Here is a 17,784-nt window from a genome sequence, read left to right as displayed (position 1 = left end):
GATAAAGGAGAGAGTGAAAGAAGAAAGAGAGAAATAGGTGCCGTAGTGGAGGGCTCCGGAATAATTTCGACCACCTGGGGATCTTTAACGTGCACTGACATCGCACAGCACACGGGCGCCTTGGCGTTTTTCCTCCATAAAAACGCAGCCGCCGCGGTCGGGTTCGAACCCGGGAACTCCGGATCAGTAGTCGAGCGAAAATGATGTCACTTTCGGTATAGGCATCAACAGCTGCTACACGCTAAGGCGTTGATAACATACAATGAAATTAGGTGCCCCTCTCAATTTTTTTTCTCCGCGCCTTTGACAGCCACGCACTTAGAAGCACAGAAACATGTCCAGCAATTTCAGACAAAAATTTTGAAAATTGGAAAATTGTAAGGTAATTTTATGATAATATTGAAAGTAATGGTTCATTCTTTTGATATGTAGCAAAATCTTTCTTTCAAGGTCTTTCGATCGGTCGCGCCGAACAGTTATGACTCCCATAGAAAACCAATGAGGAACGCTTTTGGCGATAGCAAAAACGTTAATAGAAAAAAATAGTGACTGCCGTCGGGTGATCTGCAGATATGTGGATTGTTATAGTGAAATCTTACATTATATGAAAAAATTGCGTTCATAAATGGTTTCCCGTTAAAAAATACTTTTGTCCAGAATTTCTGGGTACGAGTAATGCACAGAAGACACGTCTAGTCAACGACACGTGTGCCGTGCCAATCGTAGAGACCCGCGCTTCACTGCTATTCACTCACGTGTTTCTGAGACTGAACTTGCCTGCGGAGTGTTCCGTGCGCCAAGTTCGATAGTTCGTCTGAACGTGCACAAGTTCTTTAAAAATAATTATACTTTAGGACACACGGTAGTCAGGCTACGGTACGATGCTGCTGAATTTTTTTCTTTTTTTTTAAAAAGGTTAATCAGTCCTAAAGGCTTAATGCGAGTCAAGTAGAAATTATTTCACAAAACAAAAAAAAAACGTATAAACGCTTACCGCTCATGATGCGGCGAATCTTTACACCTCTAGAGGGATTTCGTCTGCGTAGGTGAAGCAGGCGGCTACTGATTCAGGCGGGAACATGCTTGAAGTCTTGCTTGCTTGCTTGGCTCCGCTGTCCAGCGGCCAGACCACTTCATCTTTGTTGTCTTCCATGGCACCTCTTAAATAACAACAAATATCTGAAGATGTTCGCTCCTTTAAATGGATTACATATAAATCGCTCTTTTTGCCCGAGTGTAGGCCAATTTGTCAAGTTCGATCATTTTGTTATTTGTTTTTCTTTTTTCACCGCCACTTGCTCCTCAAGCCACAGCAAAGACAGTGGCGCTATCCACAAGCTTCATAATTATCTTCGTAATTGCATCATTGAGTCAGGGATATTCCTTTCTTAGTTTTAATTATGTGAATTTCTTTCATTGCAACAAAATTTCACCAACTTCAATCTTAATTGTTCCTAATGTAAGGAAGACGACGAGCGTACGCGCCAGCCGCATGGCCATCGCCTGGTGCACGCTCCTGGCTCGACTAGCTGAGCTGCGACTGCTGTTGGCCCTGCTCCCGTTAAGACGCTGCTCAGAATAAACTCCATCTTCCACTGATATGTTTGAATGTGCAAGGCACCCTGGCCAATCCGCCACTGTGGGCATGTGCCATTCCTCCAGATGTCAACAACAACTTTTGTTCGGCACCAGGACATTTGCGGTTCGCAAAGCGATCCTCCCAAGAACCTAATTACGCCTAGAATTCATTATACAGCATCTAGCCCGCGAAACATAACCCATTCGAAGATAGCTTGCGAAGGTCAGAATAAATGAATCCGCTTATTTCTTGCAGGCATCTTTCCAGACTTCAATGTTTTCACGATACCTATTACGACAGACGGAAATCGCCGATCGATTAAGCGCGGGTTCGAAAGGGACCTCAAGTAAGTGTTCCAGGGCGGCACAGCAGCGCCGCGTGCCTGCCCTGGCGGGAGAGAAAGTAATGAAGAAAAAAACGGGGCTGTAAGAACTACGATAACACAAAACCATCGATACACCTCTTTGAGAAGAAGGGCTTGAGGAGCCCTTGCGGACCCTTGGCCTTAGTTTAAGCACCCCGCTCTTGCCATCATTTGGTGCCACCACATTCGGGTTCAGCCACAGATCTGTTTGTACTGCTGTTCTAAAATTCCTGCTAGAATCTCACCGACTGCCATGCTAAGGCTTACAAAATTTTCTTTCGTCTCAATTATTATATTTTGGCTTAATAATTTTGTTCCATGCAGTTCCTCTTTATAATATTATTATTATTATTATTATTATTATTGTTATTATTATTATTATTATCATCAACATGGCGCCCAGTAAGGACGAATGTGTGCTGTGCTCCCGCCCGTTTTTTGGTAAGCAGCAGTTTTTTCGTTGTGCCGACTGCAACAAAAAAGTGTGTCACTTGGAGTGACGACGAGCTGCAGCTTTTGAAGTCCGGCTCGCGACCATTCATGTGCAATCTGTGTTTGTCGTCTTGCGGCTGTGCTAAGCCTAGCGACGGTGGCGTGTCAGCGGCTGCATTCTTTTCTTCCACGGCCCACCAGCCCCATCACCCGACCGACCCGACCGGTTCCCTCGCTTCCTCCCCGACGGGCGAACCTGACGGTGCGCTTGCCTCGCTTCGGGCTCTCCTCCCAGCTGCGGGAGGAGAATGAGCGCCTTCGTGGTGACAACTCGCGGGCGCTCGCTCTCCAGGCCGAGGTCGTTGCCTCTCTGCGGGCTGACGTTCGCAGCCTACGCGAGGAGCTTGCGAGGCGCTCTGCTTCATCGCAGCGTGATCCGCCTTTCGTCGAGCCCCTGTCCGCGAGCAGTCCTTCCCGTATGTTCCAGCCATCCAAGAGCTACTCTGCTGCCCTTCACTGTGGGATGGCACCCGTTGATTTGGCCACCTGCCCGACTTCTGTATCTGTTCCCCCATTTATAGTTAATTCGCCTGAGGCGCAGAAGAAGCACCGAAGCCCAGCCATCACTGGCTCGTCGAGCCCATCCAGTCTGAACGTCGCCAGACCTCAGAAGCGCCCGAAGGCTATTTTCGTCTCCAAGCTGTGCCCTGAGACAACGTCGGCTGATCTGACGAACCATCTGAAGTCCGTGAACGTCACCCCCCTTTCCTGCCGGCAGTTGAAAACGAAATATGACTCTTACTCGTCCTTCTACCTCACAGTCAGCGCGGAATTTTACGATCAACTTGTTGACCCTTCGATGTGGCCTACGGGCTGCATCTTCAAGGCTTTCCGTGGAAAGCTTCTGGATGGTATGTTGCATCCTTCCGAGCTGACGGTTGATCGTTGTCAACCCTAACTTGGATATATATTACCAAAATGCCCGAGGTCTTCGGACTAAGGGACCTGTATTTTTTTCCAATGTATTAGCCTCTTGTTATTCGGCTGTTGTAATTACTGAGACTTGGCTGTCTAGCGAAGTTAACTCAGGTGACTTCTTTCCTAATAACTATTCTGTTTTTCGAAGTGACCGCCCTAAATCAGCTTCAAAACAAAAGGGAGGGGGAGTGCTCATTGCTATTGACAGTTCCGTGCAGTGCGTTCGGCGTTCTGACCTGGAAACCATCGAAGAATCTGTCTGGTTAGAGCTCACTTTAACTCGACATCAAAAACTTTTATTGGCAGCTTTCTACATTTCCCCTAATCTGCCTCCTTCTGCCTACGATGATGTACTACATTCTATCGAATATGTTATCACTTCTCATAGCAAGCACAAACTACTCATTTTAGGGGATTTTAATACTCCAGGTATTAACTGGAATACCTTTACATATTCTCACAACAATCATTATGTAGTTAGTAAGTGCAACCGGCTTTTAGATTTCACAGCTTTTAACACCTTGCAGCAACACAATTTAATTGAAAACTGTTGTGGTAATGTTCTTGACATTTGTTTATCTAATTTTGAAAATGTTCGTGTCTCGACATCTGACATCTCACTTACTCGCTGTGACAAATTTCATCCTCCAATTCTAATAACGGCTTCGGTTTCTGTCCCACCTTCTGCTAATTCAAATCGTGCGGGGAACTCCCCCCGTTTCGCTTACGCACTTGGCGACTATGTTGGTCTCTTCGGTTTTTTCTCTTCTGTCGACTGGTCCGTTTTAAACGAAATCAGCGATGTTGACGAACAAGTCAGCCGCCTCACTGAAATAGTTCTCAATGGTATGCGCCAGTACATACCTCTGCACACTCCTACTCGCAGCAAGTTTCCGTTCTGGTTTTCCAAGGAACTTAGAACAGCGCTGAAACTTAAGGAGCGGGCCCACCATAAAGCGAAACGCCCTGGGCTGGATACATGGGCAGATGAATTTCGCCGCTTGCGTTCCCTTTGCAAACGCCTGTACAAGCGGGATCATGAGTCCGATCTTGAATATTTAGAGAATAGTGCCTCTAGTCATCCTACTGAATTCTGGCGATACGTTCGCAAGCGTTCGAATAAATCTGATAGTCATATTCACTTAGTTGACTCTCATGGGAATGAAATTCGGAATGTCGCTGACGGCTTTGCTCAACACTTTTCCTCCGTGTACAAATCTCCACGTTGCGATTCCGTATGCCTTCCAGCTGGCGCACATAATTCCGTTCTTCTCGACGAGAAGTTAGTAAGTGAGAGTCTTAAGTGTTTGAAACCATCTTTGTCCCCTGGTCCTGATGGCATTCCAGCCGCCATAATAAAAGCCTTCAATAGTACCTTCGTCCCTGTTTTAACCACGATATTTAATAACTGTTTGAAAAATTCTGCCTTTCCCCGCGTGTGGAAAACGGCGCGTGTTTTCCCTGTGTTCAAATCAGGAAACAAATCTGATGTTTCGAACTACCGCCCCATTTCTCTTCTTTGTGCAACCTCTAAGCTTTTTGAACTAACTTTGCACAAAGTACTTTCCTTCCACCTCAAACATGTAATCATACATAATCAGCATGGTTTCATAAAAGGTCGTTCTACTACAACTAACCTTGTGACTTTTATGACGTATACATCAGCTGAAGTTCTTCAGAGGAGTCAGGTAGACGCTGTGTACTGTGATTTGAGCAAAGCTTTCGACGTTTTCACTCACTCATTACTTCTTCAAAAGCTTCTGCTGTTTGAAATCGACGTTTCAATTGTAGCCCTCCTACGCAACTATCTTCTTGATCGGTCCTGCTTTGTCAGTGTAAATGGAGAGACCTCATTTGTTTACACTCCAACCAGCGGAGTTCCTCAGGGCTCGGTATTAGGCCCGCTTCTGTTCTCTGTTTTTATCAATGACGTTTCCTCCGTGGTCAAAAACTCCTCGTTTCTCCTTTATGCGGACGATATAAAAATGTTCAAGGCAATACATACTCTTCACGATTGCTTGTCATTGCAATCGGACATATCCGCCTTCTCTGATTGGTGCTTGAAGAATGGGCTCACTCTCAATTCATCTAAAACCAAGGTTGTCTCATTTACGCGTAAAACGCACAGTCTTCTCTACTCTTATTCTGTGAATGGTAGGCCGCTGCCCAGGGTTGATGAAATTAATGACCTCGGCGTACTTTTCGACCGTAGCCTCAGCTTCTCCTCTCATACAAAACGCATTGCTCTACGGGCTATGCGTACACTCGGCTTCATCTGCAGGCTTTCGAGAGAGTTTCGAGCCCCACTTCCTTTCTTAAAGCTCTACCTCTCCATATGCTTGCCGCTTTTGGAATATGCGTCTGTTGTTTGGAACGGCACTTGCCAGTCGAACTGTGAAAAAATCGACAGAGTTCAGCAAAAGTTTTTACGCATATTTCAACATCGGTTTTCTTGCAAAACTTCCAGCTCTCGTCCCAGACGGAGTAACTCACTGCAGCTTCCTTCTCTTAGCTGCCGTCGCGTGAGGGCAGATATAATTTTCTTGTATAAACTTCTTCATGGTCACATTCTATGCCCTCAGCTCCTAGCGCGTATCCTTTTGCGTGTACCGCGAAAGAGCATAAGGGAATTCAGACCCTTCCAAGTTTCTGCGCTCCTGCACTCCCTCTCCCCTCTGGACAGAATGCAAAAGTTGTTTAATTCTCTTTGTCCTCACCTTGATATATTCGAAAATTCTCTCCCTTCCTTTATATTGGATGTCCGTGACGTTCCACTTTGAGCACTCTTTTTCTCATACATAACCTCCCCTTTCATGCATTTTGTCTTTACCACACTTGTGCATTTGCACCGGTATTATATTGTTTTTTTTTCTTCTTAATTGTTCATCACGTGTACTTGTTTTAATTAATATTATTTCTTTAATACTGTATACTCACGCCTGATTGTCTGTAACGCGTTCACTAATTACGTTTCTTATTGTGTATGATTGTATTTCTAGCTTGTATTTCAGAGGTTTCTTATTCGTTCATATTAGTATTGGCTTTATTCTTGTTTGTATTTTGCTATATGCTGTACTTGGCTGTTATCGGTCGTTCTTGTGTTCATTCTCTTCGTTTATTGTTTCATTAGTTGTTTATATGTCTGTTGCCTGTTCTAGCTGTTTTCATTTACCGCTGTTCTCGCTGTTTTCTTGTTTTCACTTTTTTGCTTCATGCTTGCTGTCACGCCTAGTTTATGTATTTTTTTCTATCGCTTTGACTGCTGCATTACCTCCCCTGAGTGTCTTCCTTTGTGGAAGACAAATTTACATTTTGTGCGTGTGAATGGTGTACCAGCACCAAGACCTTTGGGTTGTTCCTGGGCACCGAAAAATAAAGATTTATTATTATTATTATTATTATTATTATTATTATTATTATTATTATTATTATTATTATTATTATTATTATTATTATTATTATTGTTATTATTATTGCTAATTTTGAAGTCAAAACTTTCACCCCTTTTCTGTTCATGAGGAAGAATCCTCCGGTGATGCCTTCCGGCGTGCTTCTCATCTTAATTACCTTAATACAGGTGAACAGTCATCCGATTCTTGGCCGATTCTCCAGTGCGGGTATGTGCCATCTTTTGATTGGCTAACAACAATAACAACAACATCGAGATTAGCGGCCGGAAGCTGCCGGCTGAAGTCTAGTGCCAACCCGGTTCGCTCAAGGTTTTCTTCGCGGGTTCATGTGTTTATAAAAGTGGCTCTGGCTCAACTCAGCTACGCCAGGATGTACAGAGAAAAAGCTCTGTTAAGCACGCTTAGACACGGTTTAGCTTTGGTTCATCTTTATTCAGCCTCCCATAAGCTGACGCAACTTTAAGGCTAGTTTGCTTTCGTTGCATTCTGTTTTGTTGCAAACAAAGACGGCAAAAGGGAATATACACTCGAAGGCACCGTTAGGAAGAAAAAAAAACGTTTATTATGACTTCGCCGTTGCCCGCCCCGTGAGAATGAGTCCTAGTGCTCCGAAAATGAACGCCTGCGATGCCGTGATGGTCCCCGCCCCGTTGGCGATGGCGTCGCACAGGAACACGTTGGACACTGCGGAGAAGTATCGCTTGAAGATCGCCTTTTCCTGCTCGTACGGGTGCTTGCACTCCTTCGAGACGTCGTCGACGCACCTGAGAGAGCCCTGGGAGAACCTGGAGACAGGTGGAAGAGGGAAGTGTTTGGGTATTGCATATGGCCGCCATTTTACGCCTAAACCGCCGCGCTTTAACGCGATAGCGTTAAGGAGTCGGTGTCGCAGAAAAGCATGCGTCGGCGTCGTTGGTCGTGAGCGAAAAATCCGCGAAAAATGCCCAAAGAAGGAACCTAGGTGGAAGGTGGGCCACCTGTACACCGAATTGTGAGCAAACTGACCGTCATGGCAGGTGGAAGTTAAATTGACTATTGGTCGCCATAGGTTGCTACGGGAGGAGCAACCTGGACCTCAAAAGCCGCACCGGTGGCAGCACCTGCCATCGCAACGCAATGGCGCATCGCTTAACCGCTGCGCCACTGTGCCAGGGTTGCCATGAGGACTCCCTGGGGCCTATGAACGTAAATTAGAGAATGACCAACTCCGCATGTACGGGCATTAACCCATTAACGCAATCGCGTCATGCCATTAAGGCGGAGCTTCAATGTCCCTTCCAGTTTTTTTTTTGTCTATTGTTGACACATCCTGAGCTTTCCGGGCTTAATACTGAACACGTGATGGTCAAATTTAAATGTTCCTAGAAGATTATGGGAGGTCAGGCGAGGCTTGTAATGTGCAACGGGTACCACAGAAGTGCAATGGCCGTTGCCGATCGATAACTGAAATAAGGTCGCAATGTGTAAAGCATAGAATGTAAAAATAAATGCAAAACAAATCAATAAACGTTTCAAGAGACACTGCGACAATTTGAAGCTGGCCTATATCGATTGATCCTCGCATTCTAACGACAGAGAGCCTGCTTGAACTTAAAATGGACCTTATACAATCTACAGACTACAAAAATAACAAAAATATGCGTGTCACCACCCCACACCGTTTGCACAACTTTGATGACGTTGGTGAATTTTATTGCCGCACGCAAGTGAGGCTAAAGCACACTTGCATTAACTTCGTGACGGAGTTCACAGTGTCTTTCCCAGTGTCAACAAAATAAATCTGAAACATTTTCTGCAGGAAAATGTTCTATTTTTACTCCATGCTTGCGTAATTTGCTGTGGAACAAACAAGAACACAGCCACAGAAGTGAAAGAATCGATTTTTACTGGGAATAAAACTCGATAAACTTTTCTTCGTTGTCGAATAAATGCAAAGAAGGAAAAATAATTAAACTAAGGCAGCCCCCCCCCCCCCCCCTCCCGAAAACGAAACCTTTCCATGAATAGCCAACGTTCACTCTTTCCAGCCAGAGAGTGGCTTGAGGAAGACGTATATATAAGTGGCAAGCACCGTGCGTGTTCGAGTTAAATCCGGCGGCAGCTGCATATACGGTTGCGGCACTAAGGTCCAGCAAGTACCTTAAACGTACTGCACTTACTTGCAAAAGTATTCCCGAGGGTTCGTTCCCGGTGCAGGCTTGCTGGGACTGTCCACGCACTTATCCATCCGGTCTTTGGGGAGACACACCGAGATTCTCACGAGCGCTGCGTTTTGTGGGAAAGCACAGGAGCACAGTTACAGTAGAGCGTTGTGTCAAAAGTGGGCATCTTCAAAAAGAGACCTTGTAACCGTTATTATTAACTGTCTTAACGTTTTGCGACCAGAGGGCTGAGAAAGAAAGTTGCTCGAATAAAAACTTGATTGCGAACTATATATTCAAGACCTGAACTTTTGTCGTTTCTTCATCGAATGGGTCATTTTCTTGTCCGCAACTTTTGTGTGAGGAGATTCGCTGCCTTTATTACTAATGTTTTCAAGATTTATCAAAACGTTTCGGCTCCCAAGGCGTCATAGCCGGCTGTGTTATTCCTTTCTTAGCAAAACAACATCAACCAGTAATGTTAGCTTCAGTTAATAACAAACTCAAGCAGAGAAGAAGCAACAGCAACGAAGAGACACACGGACAAGGACACGTACCATCTAGCGCAGCAATCCACCTTATTAATGTTAGTTTCAAGTTTTTACAGCTTAGCTGTGGAATATCTTCAAAGTTCTAGCGTGCAGCTAAAACACATGTCGAGACAGTTCCTTCCGAACTTAGAATAGAAGTCTGCAGAATAGTATCGCTACAGTTTACAGGCTGTGATAATTTTCTATTCCATTTTGCAGAAACCTCAAGGAATCGTAAATACTGTTCTTCTGTTTTTTTTTCATTTACATGAACAAGAAAAGAGAGGTTGGTGCCACATAGCGGCTCTGGCTACTCCTTTTCACCAATTCATATAAACCACTTGTTGCGAAGATGTACAGTTCAGCATAACATAATACAAACACAAACAGTACAAAACTTGTAAAACAAAGTACAAGCGCCAGCAGAAGTAATATGATGAGCGAACAGAAACGCTGTAAATGTTAATAGAACAGTACACAATACAATGTACACCAACCGCGTGGAATGCCTTACCTTGGAGGGATTCCGAGTTGCACGCGATGTCCCTGATCGCTTGGTAGCCTTCTTCAGAGCGCACGAACTGGTCTTTGAACTCTTTGGGGCAGTTGCCGATGCCGTTCTGGCAAGGGGACACGGGCGTGAAGGCGCTGTTTGAAAAAAAAAAGCATGCAAACGCATTCGGAATCAGATATGAGGCACAATCGGAATGAAACCATGGCAACAAGCAATCAGGCTATGATGACCACAGGTTTGAGTCACAGCTATAGAAACAAGTAATTAGCCACAGTTTACATGTGGTGGAAGAAATGTGCTTTTTGCCTTTTTACCTTCGCCAGTGTCTTCCACATTTTGTATTTTTTTGTAATGCGTATAAAGAGGAGACAGAGAAATGTTTCGCTTCCATGGCTGGACAGAGCCCCTGTATAGACACAACGCGCCCATGGTAATGACCCTGCCAGCCTTGAAGAGAACCTTCAGCCCCACCGACCCTGTCTATACATAACTTAAAGCAAACAAATATTTTTTACAAGTGTCTCAGCTTGCTTTATGCGAGTCGCTGCACAGCAAGGCGAGATTTATATTTTAGAAACTAATGCAAACAAACTTTAATTTACATATCAAGGTTCTGTTCCTTCTCACCTGCTCAATATCTCAGACCTCAATGAACATCTTGAAGGTTCCCTTGTAAACTTCTCCGATTTTGTAACAAAAAAAATCTAACCGGTTAGAACTACCCACCGCAACATTGAAAAAGCTACCTGAATAGCTTATGTGACGCATTCTTATGTTGTTTATGAGTTCCGAAAAACTCATAACTGATTCAGCGTTTTAATTAAAGTGCTAAGACGCCATTTTTTAAATAATGTAAATGCTTTACTAAGAAATATGATTTTAAAATCTTCTCGTGTTCTTTTTTTTAGGGAGAGAGAGATAAACGGAATTGCCAAAAGTAAATACGAATGTTCCCAAGTTCTACAGTTCTGCAATTCTCGGAAATCATATTTGAGCTAAGATCATTAAATAAATGTCTGCTTGACGAATACACGTTTTAGCCGCCGCGGTGGCTCAGTGGTTACGGCGCTCCGCTGCTGACCCGAAAGACGCGGGTTCGATCCAGGCCGCGGTGGTCGAGTTTCGATGGAGGCGAAATTCTAGAGGCTCGTGTGCTGTGTAATGTCAGTGCGCGTAAATGAACCTCAGGTGGTCGAAACTTCCGGAGCCCTTCACTGTACGGCGTTCCTCATGGCTTGAGTCGCTTTGGGACGTTAAACCTGCGTAACTTCGTGTAAAATGGCGTAATAATTGGCTAAGTTCTGCTTTATAAAAATGTTGAGCGGGAATGTGTAAGTTGGAACTTTTATTTTCTAGCGCTCAGTGAACACAAGGGACAAGAACACAAATACACAGGACGTACGCTAGTCTTCAACTGTCGTTTATTCGAAAAAACATTCAATATAAGACATCTCAATTGCTGATATTCACACACGCGCAGTAGCAACGCCACGTTTCAAGAACAACAATTCTTTTTTTGATAGATAAACAGATGGGGTGCTGACACATTTTGAACCTTCTTTATCAATGCCCATAGCTTCGAAAATTTCCCGTTCCGATTGCGTTTTTAGTGTTCCTAGAATGCTTGTTTCATGCAAGATTGGTGTGCAGGGTACAGGGTCAGGGTCGCCAGGGTACCGTTCGATGAGACAGCGTTTGCAGTGCACCGCGAGATTCCCCTCCCGCCAATATGGATTCTGTTGCCAAGCGCTAGAAAATATGAGCGCTAGAAAATATTTTGTTGTCACTAAGCGCTAGAAAATATTCTGTTGTCACTAACCGCTAGAAAATATTCTGTTGTCACTAAGCGCTAGAAAATATTCTGTTGTCACTGAGCGCTAGAAAATATTCTGTTGTCACTAAGCGCTAGAAAATATTCTGTTGTCACTAAGCGCTAGAAAATATTCTCTTGTCACTAAGCGCTAGAAAATATTCTCTTGTCACTAAGCGCTAGAAAATATTCTCTTGTCACTAAGCGCTAGAAAATATTCTCTTGTCACTAAGCGCTAGGAAATATTCTGTTGTCACTAAGCGCTAGAAAATATTCTGTTGTCACTAAGCGCTAGGAAATATTCTGTTGCTACTAAGCGCTAGAAAATATTTTGTTGTCACTAAGCGCTAGAAAATATTCTGTTGTCACTGAGCGCTAGAAAATATTCTGTTGTCACTAAGCGCTAGAAAATATTCTGTTGTCACTAAGCGCTAGAAAATATTCTCTTGTCACTAAGCGCTAGAAAATATTCTCTTGTCACTAAGCGCTAGAAAATATTCTCTTGTCACTAAGCGCTAGGAAATATTCTGTTGTCACTAAGCGCTATAAAATATTCTGTTGTCACTAAGCGCTAGAAAATATTCTGTTGTCACTAAGCGCTAGAAAATATGAGTTCAAACAATATTCAACTAGCCCAAGTTTCTGCCTTACTAAGTGTAAGTTGGACTCGCGACTTAAGTTTCCTTTGAGAGACAGGTCCCAGAGGCACATTGCTCCGACCTACCTGCAGGCTTCGCTGTAAGCTGTCTCGTTGTAGGCACCGTCCGGTCCTGGAATCAGCTGCGGCCGAAACAGCACCGAGCTGTATTCTTGGTAACAGATGAACACATTTCCCGCGTTACACACTCCTGTGTCCGGTGGACCTGCACGAAATGCAAACAACGCCGTTGAAAAACATGCCAGGCGTGAAACTACGAAACGTGTACAAAGTTCAGTACAAGTAGTCCGGTTCACCCAAGTATATGGAACAAAATACAAAAAATAGAGCACAATGAAATACAAAACTGTGAGATGCAGCTCCTGTTAGGACCCTAATGCTGCCATGTTTTTTTTTCTTGCCGAACTAGAAACTGTTCGATAGCTTGCACCACTTCTTATAATTTCAATTTTTTCTTGTTGGTCTTAATTTGCAGCAAAAAAAAACTGGATTCTTTTTATAATGTCCCGCATAAAGTAGAAAAGCACCTCTGTTATGCTTATATTATCATGTATATATCATAATAATTCAATTCTCAAAAACAGGTACTGTCTATCCCACTTACACGTCGGTACGCATTGATCGACTGGGAGTATATGTTCAGTCATGCCAAGCCAGGCATTTTATTACGTCTTTGTCTCAAATACTCGGGCCGTCTTTCTGAATCCGCAGTAATAAATGTTGATGACGTCTGCATGCAGCGATCATTGTGATGACATTTTCTATATTTGATCTGTAACGTCTTTTTTATTTCTGCATAAAGTTTAGCAACAAGCATTTCGGTCCTCCTGAGCTATCATACAAATAAATAAATATTCACGTCTAGCCAAACACTAAAGAATTTATAGCTCGAGTTTGAAAGGAAACAAAAATACCGAATGAAACACTGGCTACAGGGGAAAAAAATATTCTCGGGCAAGATATAGCGTTGAAAAGGCAAGAACTATTCCCTTCTTAGCATCAAGAGGTCCGACTGATAATAAATTAAAAAAAACCTTGTTTTCATTTGCTTGCTGTCTTTTGTATTCGGCCTAATAGCCGTTTGTTGCCCTCATGTACCACCCTAAGCAAAAACCCTCGAAGCTCAAGGTCCCCACGAAAGACGAATAATAGATTATACTGTCTTAAGCGCTTTTAAGCTTGCCGTCACTTTAGCAAGTTTCCAGAAACATTGCTTTTGGATTGGAAGTTGGATGCAACTACGAAACTATATACTTTGAGGACATTTTTACTCTTTGTGAGTGGGTGTCGCGACGTCTGCCTTTTTGCATTCTTGTCCCCACTCGCTTTATCCTTTCTTATTGACTTCCCTTTCGCTGTAAGTTTGGTATCGTCCTGAGCTTTGAGTTATAAGATCAGCTTGTAAACTTCCTCCAGATAAGACATTTCTACAATCCTGGTTTGTCTAGTCTACACAGAGAAGGTAGAAAATGTGGTTATATACTTCAACTTGATAACACAGCATAAAGCGGAGTAATTCCCAAGTGCTTTCAAACCCCAGCTTTCACCCTCAGCTTTCACCCCCAGCCTTCTTATCTTGCAACACCTGGTGTACTTACATCACAGCTCCCTACGTATTTATTAGATACAGCAACGCCATCCATGCTTTAAGCGACACGAAGGCTAGTATTAATCAGCGAACATTTAATTCGAAAGAATCGTAATAGTGTAAGAAAAAAAAATTGCTAGTGGTTTAGCTCTGGTTAACCCTGTCGAAAGCGAAGAGCCGCATCTCCCCGGCTACGTTTGTGGTCGAGCGACTACCTGTTTTCATAGACGAAACCAAACCAATGAACCCGAGAAAGGTGCCGGTGTAACTGCTGAATGGTTTCGAGTGAGCGGATCTCTGCGCGAGTGACCCGACAGCGCGTGACGGGTCCCGGTGATTCGGATCCACCCAGGCGTAGCTCCTATTTATCTGAAAGCGCCGTTTGCCAACACGCGCCCCAAGTAAATAGGCTCGTAGCACTAACGTGTCATTATTTCCTCGCATATTTTCTCTGCGCGGATATCACTAGCGATCGGCCGGGATTATTTTTATTCAACGTTAGAAATACTTTCGCGAGGGCGTCATCGTAATGCTTTTGCACAAATTGCTACTTGTCGCCACTTTGTCTTCCTTGGTGAATTCATTTTTATGTGTGTTATGCGCCCCTTTACGTCATGACCGCCTAAATACATTTAAAACCGGAAAAACTGGAGCAATGAATAACTTTGTATTCAATATTTTGATGTAACCGAGAAGTCTCGGAAATGTCTATCTGTAAAATATTAATTTTATTTTACATACCACTTCCCCTATTCGCGAAACACCACTAGTCATCGAGCTTTTCTCAATTTGGCGAAACAAAAGCTGTATTTGAAACATTGCATGTTGAGAAAGAAGCAAGCATCTGAGCTTAAACATTTTTTTTCCTTCGAAGTTGGGGCTATATTTTAGCACGTTGAATACAAATAAACACAAAGTTGTGACACGGCTGCTAGGAACGGCAATTTTTTTTTCTCTATCGATCAGTTCTCGCCATGAGAGTCGTTCCTTCAAACATTTTGCTTCCGATCTTCAAAAGCTAATAAATACCAAGCCGGCACTTAGCAGATGGGATTAGAGCTTTATTTGTGCGAATCTCCTTACAAAGGCGCCTTAAGTTCCGAAAAAGCTGCATGTTCCAGGTTACGAGGAAACTGTCGGTCTTCTACATTTAAGTGCCCCAGTTAACCTCAAGCCTGCAAGGACGTAAAGAAAAAGTTCCACACGTGCATCTAGAAATTTCTTGACGTGATCGTTACGAGCAGTAAAAGTGAGCCTACGTATTATTTCCTCTCTGGGTAGGAAGACTGCTCTTTTCGAGTAAGTCGCTGCATCTCGACTCGCCCCCTCAGCCATTCCGTCGGCAGTTACGGTTATGGACAGCTTCAACAGGCACCAGAAACGCACCAGCCATCCTGTTCCGACCAGTGGATTTTGTCACGAACTGTTATTTGTTTCCTTCATCGCAAATTTTCGAGTATGTGCGCGAAGGGCTGACAAAAAAGGGCCATGGCTTCGCCACTGAAGACACCCTTCCCTTGATAGTCAACATATATTTTGACTAGTCCTTATGAAACAGTTTCTGCGATAAAGATATTTTATTTGGGGAAATAATTACTGAAACAACCTATTTACATTTCTCACCGCTTCCAAAGTATTCCTAAAATTCCTGGAAAACCTACCCAGTTATCATCGCAGCAGTGACGAAAAAGTCATGTAAGAAGTTCGACGACATTTAGTGTAATGAAGCATATCTTTCTTCTGTACGGGTACTATAACTCAGCAGATGTGTGAAGGCAGATCTTAACTACAGAAGGACTAAACCGAGAAACAAGCGTATATTTCTTTCTTGCGTTTCATTGTTAAAATTTCAGGTGAAATGTCAAAATTTCCGACTTCGCTTCAAACATCGTCCAGTATATAGCAGTCACCATCCCTGGAATCAGTGTACGGCACAATGTACATTCGCTTCCCACTTCCTGATTAAGCTATGATAACTGGACTTAGTTCCCGCCTCGTCAGCATCTTAACCAAGGTTGAAAAGAGTTTGCGGCGGCACTAAGTATGAAGAATACCTACCCGTTGTTCCATAAATTTCAAACATAGTTTGCCAAATCTCATTTGCAACGATCCTTGTTGCCTATCTTTTTCCTTCTTCTATTTAAGCCACTTATTTATCGTTAATTCGATCACGTTCAGACACTAGACTTCTGGTTAAATTTCATCGTGGCGTAGCGCATATTTTCTAGCAGCAGTTTCTGGTCAGGTCCATGGTCGCATATTGTCGATAGCTAAAATACTACCGATAATATCGATAGTTAAAATTGACAGGATGCCTGTGTGCTGAAACAGTGTATTCTTGGGAAACTCACACGAGCTAACTGCCTGAGATCTCTTCAAGTACGAAGAGACACGGATCCTTTACCCACTGCTAATATGATACCAGGCCGACTGACTGGAAGGCGGCACTACCAGAAATTTGCTCCCTAACACAATCATACCGCTAACTTTTGCTGCCGACTGTACACACTGGAAACGTCGTCCCTTTGCTGCGCCTATTATATTCTGACTGCTCCTGGTATCGCTAAGGTAGCACGGTATTTGAACGCCAGACTCATGCGTACAAGTAGTCCTATCTCGCCCATACAGGCAGCCGTGCTGAAAATCAGAAAACTTTGTGCTGAAAGCCTCGTTGTTTGCAGGTCGGTCTTAAAACTACCTTCGGAGCGACTGCGACGCTTAACAGTCGGCAAATTACAGCGCCAAGCCAATCTAAGTGAAATCGTCGCCAGCATGCATTGCGAAGCTCACCTTGTCCAACGACGAGCAGAAGAGCACGTAGCGAAAGAGCGCAGACGAACAGCGTTCTCGATGCGTACGATTCCATGGCTGCGACGGGGCGTTGTCGATCGCGTACTGTCGATGTGTTCTCTGTGTTCCGGCCGCGTTCTGGGCGTCAATATATGCGATGCTACCGGCAGCGACAACGACACAGGGGGCGCTTCCTCTGTCGTCCCCGCTGACGTCATACGCTGTCGACGACGCGGCGCAGGCGACCGCGGAGCGGAACTGTCTCGTCCTGTAGGAACTGTACTTACCGGTCGCCGAAGCACGCATACTACATAGCTGGACCCGGGCTCTGTGCACGTCTTCCGCTGTACGTTTCCACGGCCGCTACACATAAGCATGTCCCTCGTCACAGCATCCTGTAGCGGCTGTGACGAGGTTCGTGCGTACGCGCAGTGTGCAAGGTATGCCGGGAAAACTGGTTGAGTTAGCGAGAATTCGCATGGAGGCGTGCCCTGCATGTTTCGGAAGTACGAAGTATTGAGGGAAGACTGTTTATTCTTTATTTCTGGTTGCGCAAAATGAAAGTAATAAGAAAATGAGAAGATAGATAGATAAAGAGGAGGAGGGAAAGGCAGGGATGTTAACCAGAAAGGGGTTCCGGTTGGCTACCCTGCACTGGGGAAGAGGGATTAAGGGACTAAAAGGAGGAAGAGAGAAGGAAAAAAAGGCATAACACACACACAAGCACAACGGTGTCACAATTTGTCACTCAATCCAGTCGCACTCAAGTAGGCAAAGAGTTCCTTGTATGTCTTGAGGGCAGTCGACTGCTGTGGCCACGGACCGAGGATCTTTTGCTCTGTTAATGGGCGAGGATACAAAAATACAAGTAATGGTGCAGGAATTGTTCGGTATACTGACGTATGCAAAGCAAAAATCCTTATCTTGTTTTGTTGGAAGCTTTTCTTCAGATTACTTAACTCATTTGGTCCGTAATGAGAATGAAATATT

General features: G+C 44.0%; 1 protein-coding gene across 1 annotated transcript; it reads right to left on the bottom strand.

The window, feature by feature from the left end:
• Window positions 1-7,294: 7,294 nt before the first annotated feature.
• On the bottom strand, window positions 7,295-16,949 carry LOC144107735 (uncharacterized). The gene is made up of 5 exons (XM_077640887.1): window positions 16,795-16,949; window positions 12,483-12,621; window positions 9,949-10,082; window positions 8,923-9,028; window positions 7,295-7,548 (listed from the first exon to the last, which is right to left on the bottom strand). Exons 1-5 carry the CDS (start codon window positions 16,868-16,870, stop codon window positions 7,326-7,328), a joined length of 678 nt encoding a protein of 225 aa, XP_077497013.1. The 5' UTR covers window positions 16,871-16,949; the 3' UTR covers window positions 7,295-7,325.
• Between the last annotated feature and the right edge of the window lie 835 nt (window positions 16,950-17,784).

This window comes from Amblyomma americanum, chromosome 10 (genome assembly GCF_052857255.1).
Source record: "Amblyomma americanum isolate KBUSLIRL-KWMA chromosome 10, ASM5285725v1, whole genome shotgun sequence".
Taxonomy (NCBI): Eukaryota; Metazoa; Arthropoda; class Arachnida; order Ixodida; family Ixodidae; genus Amblyomma; species Amblyomma americanum.
This window is presented reverse-complemented; position numbering and strand designations above follow the sequence as displayed.

Bases quoted from the DNA above. Each gene is read 5' to 3' on its own strand.
- LOC144107735 (XM_077640887.1), bottom strand. From the start codon at position 16,870: ATGGAATCGTACGCATCGAGAACGCTGTTCGTCTGCGCTCTTTCGCTA. The intron at 9,029-9,948 runs GTAAGGCATTCC...CACAAAACGCAG, and splicing joins CAACTCGGAATCCCTCCAAG to CGCTCGTGAGAATCTCGGTG. The intron at 7,549-8,922 runs GTAAGTGCAGTA...ACCTGTCTCCAG, and splicing joins CCTCGGGAATACTTTTGCAA to GTTCTCCCAGGGCTCTCTCA.